This window comes from Anopheles cruzii, chromosome 2, assembly GCF_943734635.1.
Source record: "Anopheles cruzii chromosome 2, idAnoCruzAS_RS32_06, whole genome shotgun sequence".
Lineage (NCBI taxonomy): Eukaryota > Metazoa > Arthropoda > Insecta > Diptera > Culicidae > Anopheles > Anopheles cruzii.
The window spans coordinates 57,735,544-57,745,371 of NC_069144.1; the positions used below are offsets into that span (position 1 = coordinate 57,735,544).

At 46.2% G+C, this 9,828-nt stretch overlaps 2 protein-coding genes across 3 annotated transcripts; one reads left to right on the forward strand and one right to left on the reverse strand.

Annotated features, from left to right (window-relative positions):
* Positions 1-4,430: 4,430 nt before the first annotated feature.
* On the forward strand, positions 4,431-5,511 carry LOC128267078 (uncharacterized). Its single transcript, XM_053003867.1, has 3 exons — positions 4,431-4,508; positions 4,572-5,233; positions 5,448-5,511. The coding sequence occupies exons 1-3, from the start codon at positions 4,431-4,433 to the stop codon at positions 5,509-5,511; spliced, it is 804 nt and encodes a 267-aa protein (XP_052859827.1).
* Positions 5,512-5,603: 92 nt separating this feature from the next.
* LOC128277317 (26S proteasome non-ATPase regulatory subunit 12) lies at positions 5,604-7,385 on the reverse strand. Of its 2 annotated transcripts, none has more exons than XM_053015762.1 (3): positions 7,286-7,385; positions 6,294-7,212; positions 5,604-6,215 (listed from the first exon to the last, which is right to left on the reverse strand). In XM_053015762.1, the coding sequence occupies exons 2-3, from the start codon at positions 7,202-7,204 to the stop codon at positions 5,729-5,731; spliced, it is 1,398 nt and encodes a 465-aa protein (XP_052871722.1). In that variant the 5' UTR covers positions 7,205-7,212; positions 7,286-7,385; the 3' UTR covers positions 5,604-5,728. The 2 variants fall into 2 exon arrangements, with proteins under 2 accessions (XP_052871722.1, XP_052871723.1); XM_053015763.1 differs by having other exon boundaries at positions 6,294-7,207; positions 7,286-7,371.
* Between the last annotated feature and the right edge of the window lie 2,443 nt (positions 7,386-9,828).

A 9,828-nucleotide genomic window follows, 5' to 3' on the forward strand; every position in this document is an offset into this window, starting at 1 on the left:
ACGTAGAATCTTATCATATCTTTCGAATTAACAACATCGATCAGATAACGAACTTTTCCGCCTTCGCACACCGGTCACGAAGCGCACCGCACTTGAGATAAGCAACCGCATACTAGCTCACCCGTGAACGGAAAATCCTCACTACGAGGGAGCGAGCACACGCCAATGTAAGAACGAAAGCTTTTCCCACCCGCTGGGGCGTTTCATTGGGGCTCAAAACGAAACTTATCTCTCTCAGGGACCCGCTCTCAGGTCACGCAAAAGAGAGAGGGAGAGAGTGTGTGTAACAGCATCGCTACTATACGATCCACCTCGGCCCCCGTGGGAAAAGCAACGGTGCGGCGTGACACAAATAAGGCGAAAAAGGAAAACGCCATGGCAGAGTTTCCCAAGTGTTTCCCAAGTACCGCACAAACCCCACGGTCAGTGTAACGTCGTACGAGCACTGAGAGAGTCTTCCTTGCCGCATGCCAGTGCGCGCATTCGTAAACAGTCGTAGAAAGCAAAATCGCGGCAAACATCCGAAAAGGCGCATTCGAGAGCACATACGACACTCTTTCCGGTGGCCCACATTCAGCGTGCTCGCACTCCGTCCGGTGCCAGGTGGGAGGGTTGATTAATGGTGGCTCTGCCAGCCAGCTCTGTGATGTGCCTCGCCTGGAACATGGTGAAAGCATAAGGATGTGCATCTGACACGCGTTGTTACAAGCACTCACCTCAGGACGCCGTCCGTGTACGATTCCGTGCGCACGAAAGCGGGACTTTCTTTTGCGTTTTTGCTTGCGGTCTGGAGGAGTGTCTCGCAAAGCGCCAATTAGGGCGCACTGCACGTCGAATGCACAAGGCCACGTGAGAACTTCATTTGAAGGCCGGCGTGCCGGAATGCGGTCCGTAGCTTTTGGAGCTATATTTGCATCCAGTTTGGCTTGGTACAGCGAAGCGTGACGAACCGACCCGTGCGATTGATGATTTGGGAATCGATAAACGATAGTGAATTAAGCATATCAAAAATCTGACAAACCTAACAGTGTGACAGAAGCAACCAAACTTTGGTTCAGTACTTTCTTTGGAATTGTACTTAATAGTGGAAAAGAACCAAAAGTGTTTTAATAGTGATTTATTCCATTTGATGTGTTTGTGTATTTGAATTCTATCCTCAACGAAACCTGTTACAACATTCCGGTTGGCAAAGGCTTTCCGTAACGTAACGACAATTATCGTAAGCCTTACGGAAAGTTACCGAATATACCGCCGGAAAATAAGTCCACGAAAGCAAACACTACGTCAACGTGTTCGTGGCATTTTGGCAAGCAATAGCCGTACTGACCGCAATCGAATTTCGTAATCGCATTTACAAAATGTTTCCCCACGCTACCTGCCTGCTGTGGAACATAAACAATCGGAGGAGCGCCGGCCGGGACCCAGCCGGCCCGCGTTGGATTCATGTGACTGGCGGTACGGACGAAGTCCATTGTAGCGTCCGCAGCCACACGCTGCCCACGCGGGACTCTGCACAGGTGAGTGAGTTTTTTATGTTTGCTTTCTGCCGATTGCTTCTCTAATATTGGGCCTTGTTTCACGTCAGTCAGCTGTGTCGTGTTCGTTGGCAAACGTATTCAATCGTTTGCGAATAAGTTTGAAGCACGAGCGACGTGAAAACATGGCCTTCATTACCGATCACAATACATTCTCACTTGATTTCGACCATATGATACGACTTAATTCCCAAACATGAATAAAACAGTCATTCTACCGTCCGTCCGTACCGTTTTAGAGGAGCTTTAAGATGCTCAGATTGTAGAACAATTGCACTACCTTGAGCGTAGCGTACAATTGAGCGAAAACAATTGTTCAACAGAGTATTATTTAAACTTATTTCTTAAATTTGTCTGGAACTTAACATATAAAATAAACTGTTAACGGTTTTCCTATATGATGTCGCGTTCGTAGCCTATTCCCTAAGGATCAACGGTAACCCAATAACGCAGGGTATCCAGGGGATTATTTTTACGATTTATGGATCAATAGGCCATTCGCTGGCTTTCGGAGTAGGGTGATAAATAGGGTGCAAATTTGGGTGTTCTAAACCCTGCAACCCTGCAAACGACGATGATTCAATTTTGATACCAATTGTTGCTCGGATTACACGAAGCACCGGGCGCCTCCATCATCCCGTGACACATTTTTCCGACACCGCGGTCGTTATCGGATCGGATGTTTGGATTTTCATTATATTTCGTGGGATTCAGAAAATGACGAAGTTATCCTCACCGACACCCACTTAGTCGCCAGTGGCTTTTAAGTCGGTCACGGCCTAGAGCACGCAGTGAAGTGATGAGAAAAAAAAAACAATTTACTTCTGAAAGGACGATCCCATTATGCTGCGACCGGCGAATATGGCGTTAGGAAGGGGGCCACCATTGCCATTACCGAGCGGCGTTGGCTGCTTATGTATGCAACCTTGTGGGCCTCGATGGCTGTGGGCATGAATGTCGATTGCTCAGCTAAACCGCACGGCATTGATTGTTGGTCTTGACACTGAGACGATGCGGGGTTTTATAAAGCCCAATTGGCACGGGTTAACGGGTTTTCTTGAAACTTCTGTCAAGAGGCGTGAGGTGCGTGTGAATTGGAATATGTACTCGGCAGCTGTTAGACGAAAGGAATTTGGTGCTGGTATTGGTCTACAGAAGCCTAACAATGCATGCAAAACAAGCTAATTTTCTACGAATAACTGCCGTACAGAGATGTGTATAAAGAAAATATGTTTTGCGTCAAATTTGTTGTATATTTTCAAAAAGTATAATATTCTTTCATGAAATTTAGAGTTACAATTGAAAACATAACTATGTGCCTTCATTGCTTACCCAGTTATTTGCCTGAGCCGCCGTGAAAAGCCAGCGAAAGAAACATCGATAAAAAGCGCTGTTCTTGGCCTACCGGCTTACCAAAGCGTTTCATGGGTTTCACTGGTAGCCACCATCACTCGGTAAGGCCTCATGGTGGCAATTCGCTTTTGCATAGCCAATAATTGGATAAAAACGTCACAGAAGCTCTTTTCGATAATTAAACAGATCGATATTTGATTTAAAAAAAGTGAGGGGAAATAATTTGTTCCCCATTGATAGCCGAGAATTGGTAGAGGTAGAAACCAAAGGCAAAGGTTCCAGATGACTTCCGGTACCACGATTTCTTCCTCGGTGGCTCGGTGATAAGGGTGAGAGTTGTTTTGCACTTCATTTATTACGCTTTATTGGGCTCGCTCGGCGCGCTATCGCCTATCAAAGTCAATCAACCGAAATCTAATGCCATCAGGAAGGGACGGCCAACGAGGGTGGCAGCGATTGGGTGGGCAGATTAGGTTCGGGGGCCGTGAACTATGTCTAGCCGGCTGTGTATTGGCTGGAAACGTCCGTCGGGTGGCCGATATTCATAAACTGCTTATCCAGCAAAGCTTGCTCGGGAACAGTGAGCCATAAATTTAAGTGCCAATGTTGAACGGCCGTGCCCTTCGGGGCAGAGGAAACAAAAAAAGCGACAACCAATGTTCGATGTTTTGTGAGAATTTCTCTTGGCCAGCCGACACGTTCTCCCCCACAGTTCGATCGAATTTTGTCATGGCCATATATTGGTGGCGTAAAGATGGTGGATTAAAGCGGGAAAACAGTGAACGGGGTCTGATGGTCGCCAAAGGCTGGTGACGCTAACCTCGTGCGGTAAGAGTGTTGGGTTATCCAATAATGAGGCCAACGAACGACGGTACGGCAAAAGTGAGCCAAGCATGGAAGAGAAAATTTATGCTACTGCCGTAACTTTACTGGTTGTCGTTTATCACAGAACCTGCACGAGATGTGACCGATAGGCAGAAGAGGGCTTGTGCCGGTTGGTTCGGTGAAGGAATGATAGATCAGCTACGGTTAGCTAAACAGCAGATGTGCCTTTTCTCTTGCTGCCAAACTGGTCCCAAGCGGATTGCTGCGGTATGTTGGGACCGATTCTGTTATCATGCTAGATGATATCTTTCACAGCATGGGCAATCTCTATTAATTACTAAGGTTCAACTAATGAGCATACAAAATAGGCAGTACAGATAAGTTTTCGCCATAGTTACTTTATCTGCAAGATATCGCTTGAATATTATCTCTGTACGACAAGAAATGATTTATCCTCCTAAACGCAAATTTAATTAAGATGAACGTTTAAATAAAACTCTACTAGTATTAATAGTATTGCCACTTCCGGTCGATTGTTTCCTTACGTTTGAATTCCTTCTTTTGACGTTTGAGAGTGACGCTGTTTGACAGCTCCCGATGTTGTCAAACATTCTCGTGGAGAAATCAGGACATTGTTTACAAACCCTTTGGCGGTTACAATTTTCGAAGCCGAAACAGGTCAGAAACCTTTAAAATTGTAACAAGTTACAATAAACAATGAGAAACTGTTTCATGCAGCGTTGTGATTTAAAACATCGGGGCAAACCTAAGCGTGCGATGTTCAATATACCGAAGGTAAGAACCATGGGCGGCAGCGACAAGTTTCACCGTTCTCAACCATCTCGAGTTCGATTGCAGGATCCGGAAAAGTTTGAGCAGTGGCGCCAAGCGTTACCAAAGCACCGGCCACTAAGGATGCACGATCGTGTTTGTGAAAAACACTTCAAACCGTCCGACATTGTGCGGGACTGGATACACAATATCAACGGCAGGACAGAAGTACTTCCTCGAAGGAAACCCAGTCTGCGGTGTGGTGCGGTGCCTTATTACGAAGAACCATCGGAAGCTGTCGACGTGAAACGACGGAAAATAGAGACCAAACGGGCCAAACAGGTCGCTCAGGATGCTAATAGCGCACAGGATGAGACAACCTCAACGCGACAGGCCAAGCCAGTGTCGTGTGTAAGGGATAAGTCGATAACACGTTTACTTTCGGACGATGGCATAATGATCGTGGACATCAGCGCTGAAAACAAAGAAACGGGAAAGCCTGATATGCCCAAGCCCGAGAGCTCGAAACTTGCCGAACTAAACCATGCCGCAGTATTTGAAGAACTGTACGATAACATTTTTGAAGTCGAACTACCATCCATCCTGTGGGGATTGCATCGTGATCCCGAGCGAAAGTTTGTTGCATTCACACGGCTTGACTGGCGCCCGGATGATGTTAATTGTGCTGCTAAACACACGACTCTGCTCATCGAAGACTCGCTACGGTTTCGAGTCTGGCACGAAAAGAAGTTGGTGTTTGACTACGACGCCCGCCTTAAAATGGAAGACCAAAACGCCGCCGGCGGGCTAGAGCTTACTTCCCGGTTGTTGCAAAATCTCGAAGAAAAACTTTTAAGTAGCGTAGATCTAAGTGAAAACCTTAATTTGGTAGATATAAATGCATAAGACTCATATTCTGTGGAAAGTTTGTTTTCTTAATGCCCAATACCATTTCAATTTCAGAACATACCATAAGCAGCAACAGTTTCCATCGATTATTGTACCGACACCGGACTTTAATAGTTAGCATTAGTGAAAAAGAAACGATTGAATATACCTCGAATTCGATTTAAATTGTATCTAGAAGGGATGCATTCATTTTTTCTTATTTATTTTCAACACATCATACTGTTCGCATGGGACAAAGAAACATTCTTTTTTTATCTTATTTCCGATGCACCGAAGCACGGAACAGGCTTCAATTTAATTTGAGATAAGTCTTGTCGCTCGTAGCCCCTGGATCTTCACGTTGAGCTAGCAACGGCACCAGAACCGGCCACCGGAAGCGGCATGACATTGTTGATGCACTCTTCCTTGTTGATCAAGTGGCAGGTCTTATTCACCAGGTTCATGAGCTCGTTCAAGCCGAACGCCCAATCGTTCAACACCTCGGAGGCGGACTTTTTCTGTGAAAAGTGTATGACACCGGCGGGCCGATCCGTTTTAACCTTAAGCGTTCCGGCGTTCACCATCCGTGACAGATACTCCTCGCATTCGGCCTCGCTCAGATCAAGCAGCTCGGCCATGCGTCGCAGATTGATGCGCGTATAGTAGTTCGATATGATGCGCACATTGTGCTCAATCAGTCGATTCTTCAGCTCGGTCCAACACTTTTTGCCGTGGGTTGTCTCCTGGTTGAAGATGTCGAACGTGTTCAGCTCTGCCCCATAAACTTTACACAGTGCGTCAAAGTTGATCAGCTCTTTGCACATGAAAAGCCGCAGTAGCTCTCTGGCGTAAAGTAAAGGAAAGGACAGTGGTGTTGATAATTGGGCAAATGATTTCAATGTCACTGTCCATGGTACTCACTTGTAGACGGGTAGCTCCTCCAGTAGTTTATTCTTCGACAGGTTGTGCATCATATCGACTTGCTCGTTGTCGTACGGAGAAAGTATGCAGTACAGCACCGCGTAGATCATCATCTTCTGGCGCTTTTCCGCTTCCTGGGCGATCATTTCCGAATCGACCACGGCCAGATAGTGCCGGGACGTTTTGATAAACGATGAATCCTTGTCGAGCCGGATCATCAGATCGTAGTATTTCAGCTTCAAGTCCTGCTGCTCGGCGTCATTGAAAAACTTGATGCTGATCTTTTTCGCAATGATTTGCGTACGCACAAAGTCCTGTTTGGCGAGACACAAGCGCATCTGCTCGAGAATGAGCTCGACCTTTTCGCGCTTATCCATCGTTCCGTACGTTTCGACCTGCAGCTCTTCCATGATCGAAGCGGCACCCGTTACGTCCCCGTCCGCCTCTCGGATGTCGGCCAACATTTTCGTTAACCGAGCTCGCTCGACCTCCACGTAAATTTTGCCCTCCGTCACCGTGCGCAGCGTATCGATCAGCTTTAGTTTGGTTTCTTTGTCCGGCGTTTTGTCCACGTACGAGCAGCACTCTTGAATCATCTTGGCCACCGCTTGTTTCGATTGCGAGCGACGCTTCACTAGGATCGTTACGTACTCGTTCAGATAGTTCCAATTACGTGCCTCAAAGCAAATCTGCACGATCGCAATCAGAACACGGGCACTCGAAACCATGTCGGCACCGATGCGAGTTTGTTTTTCCAGCTGCAACAGAATCTCGAGCGCTTCGTTGAATTTGTTCTCGTCCTTGGCGAGCTCCTTGGCCACCGGGATCTTTTCATCGCACGTCGCACTGTAATCGACCTCCATCTTCACGATTCGGCCCTCGAAGGCGTTGATATCCATTGCCTGGTCCATTTTCTGAGCTAATTTAATGCAATGGAACAAACGTTCGTGTGAGCTATCGATTGGGAACGCTTTTTTCACTTGCTTACTTACGATACTCGCACAGTAATTAAGTAATCTAATACAACTAGTGGTCGGTGGTGTGGAAGGAAATTAAGCTGGGATTCATACACTATTTGTTGTGCCAAACCGCTCGCAAGATTATGATTCGGCAAAATATGTTACCGATTCACTCGTTTGACGTTTCGTCGCTTCGGTTGGCAGCACTGTGACGCGGCCGTACCGAACGCAGCCACTGTCGAAGTACGCAGCCAACGATGGTTTTTTTCAAACCGAAAAAAATCAGTTACAGTATCAAAAGTTTGTATGATTTAAAGTAATGATATCGAACAACAAAAATATTGAAAACTAAAACGAATTATAAGGAGTTTACACAAAAATCAATTATAACTTAGTAGCTGTTCAGTAGCTAAACATCGTTATAATTGTTATCATGATTATTATCTCTTTTAATAAATTAAATTAACATTTTATTACGTTTAACTGTTTCTTTCGGTTCGCAGCTTCAACTATTTCCCCATTGCTTGCTTGCTAAAAAATTAGCAAATAAGTCTAGCATCTCTTTCTACATCGGTTGTTTCTAGTACGGTTCCTTTCTGCCCACTAATTTGAGGCACCAAGCGTCTCCATCAGCTCCCGGGAAAGTTTGCAAAGCATTCGAAGAAACCCATCCATTCATCGGTGCAATTTTCGTCAGCGATAAGAAAATCAATTTTCAAAAGCATGAAAGCTTTCAAACCAGACGATCGACAGCTACCTTCGCTTTTCCAGGTGCGCTCTCACCGTTTCGAGATGTCGTTTATAAATCGAGAAACGATGGAGCGTTGAGTATGTTTAACCTTCAACTGACCTCGAATAACGTTCCGTTAACGAGTGGATGGCAATAGATCGAGATGGTACCGGAAACGGCCCACGCATCGATGGCAGCAGCTCCCAGCGCAGCAGCTGGTCGCACGCTGTGGCCGCTACCTGGCTGGCTGGTCGAGTGGTGCTTGTCGGGTTCTTGTGCGAACGCAAACATGTCCGCGTATTAGCAGTTCAAGGTTAGGTAGGCGAGCACCGAGCTGCAATGCTTGCCATTACCGGGCCGTCCGGCCGTTCCGTTTCTTCATTCTATTCTCACCGAAACGAGCTGTCCTCGTTTTCTTCGCCGCCCGGTGCAAAGTGCAGGTATAACATCGCGCATAATCACACCGACCTTTCCCGGCTCCACGGCATACGGCGCTTGGATCGGTTTTCCAGCATCTCGGTGTGACCAAAGCTCGACGCTGCACTTTTCTCCTGGGAGAAATTCGGATGCAAAAATAACCTTGAGCTCCGCGACGGTGCCGGTGATAGGCTTTGACGAGATTTTTGCATTGTTATTGTAGTTGGTCCGATTGTTTCCGCTTTCGCGTAGTACCGGCAACGGGCAGGATTTTGTTCCTCGCTACCAAATTCCTTGACTCCTTGGGATGCGTTTGGAACGTGTGTTTTGGTTTGTTTTTTCGGAGCTGTTGCCGTTCGTCACCAAAGATTCAACCGGATTTTTGAAAGCAGAAGCTATTGCGTTAAACAACGAGAAATAGGGTAACGCTTACAGAAGTCTGAATTGGAACAGCTTTCTCACGCTCACAAATAGGAAACTCGCACCCAGCTCACAGCGAAGGGCTCACAGTATTTTCCACATCGGCTGCGTGTGAGAATCACTCACCGAGTGATGATTTTCTCGAGTACTTCATATTGAATGATTTAAAATTGTTGTTAATATTACATTACGTGTTGCATTATTACTGATTGTTTTAAATGTATTAATTTAACAAAAGTTTGAGCAAAACTCTTACCTTTGTTATTCCCACAACAATTTTCGAATATTTTAACCGAACCACTGCACAAATGGTTCACCTTATTGATTTGCTAATAGATTTACAGTCTCCGTAATTTACATCACTACTGTTGAGAGGTTTTGGAGAAAAAAAAACTGACTGCCGATCGGATGCTAGTGCAGGAGGAGTTTGTAACCCTGCAGTACGTATCGCTGATTCCTGTGCCTCTTGAACGACATCAATCGTATACCGAGAAGAAGGGATTCCCCGTTCGAATGCACGGCCATGCAAATCATGTCCTGCCAATGCCAATCGAACGAGGATACTCAGAAATAATGTAGCTTTTTCAATATTCAAGCGTCCGATACTGGCGACAGTGAAGCCGATGGCTGTTCGTCGGATGAAACGGAACCGATACCATTAGAGGGTCGTTTTCGGGTTTTCATCCTTGTTTTCTTTTTTTTATAAATGGCCAAACCTACTGGCCGACTACTGTGTCGTGTAGTGTCCATCGTTGCTGCGTTTATTTAAATTCCGCTTCACTTTGACGCTGGGAGCGAAATGCGAGCAATGATTTGACAGCACCGGACACAACTTTCCTCAGCTTAAACAACCAATTCCGATGCGAGCCCACAGACCCAGATTGGGGAAGCTACTCAGTCAGGTGCACCGTCGCTGTTTGACCTGCTCTTGGGTGTTTTTGAATTTGTTTGAATATCTTGTGGATCTCGAAAGGTCACGTCTTCCTCCTTCCCGTCCCGTCTGCCGCAT

What these genes read in the sequence shown, in the direction of transcription:
- LOC128267078 (XM_053003867.1), top strand. Translation starts at nt 4,431, where the DNA reads ATGAGAAACTGTTTCATGCAGCGTTGTGATTTAAAACATCGGGGCAAA. An exon ending in CGATGTTCAATATACCGAAG is followed by an intron (nt 4,509 to 4,571) that starts GTAAGAACCATG and finishes GTTCGATTGCAG; the next exon opens with GATCCGGAAAAGTTTGAGCA. An exon ending in CGAGTCTGGCACGAAAAGAA is followed by an intron (nt 5,234 to 5,447) that starts GTTGGTGTTTGA and finishes TTTCAATTTCAG; the next exon opens with AACATACCATAAGCAGCAAC.
- LOC128277317 (XM_053015762.1), bottom strand. Translation starts at nt 7,204, where the DNA reads ATGGACCAGGCAATGGATATCAACGCCTTCGAGGGCCGAATCGTGAAG. An exon ending in GAGGAGCTACCCGTCTACAA is followed by an intron (nt 6,216 to 6,293) that starts GTGAGTACCATG and finishes ACTTTACGCCAG; the next exon opens with AGAGCTACTGCGGCTTTTCA.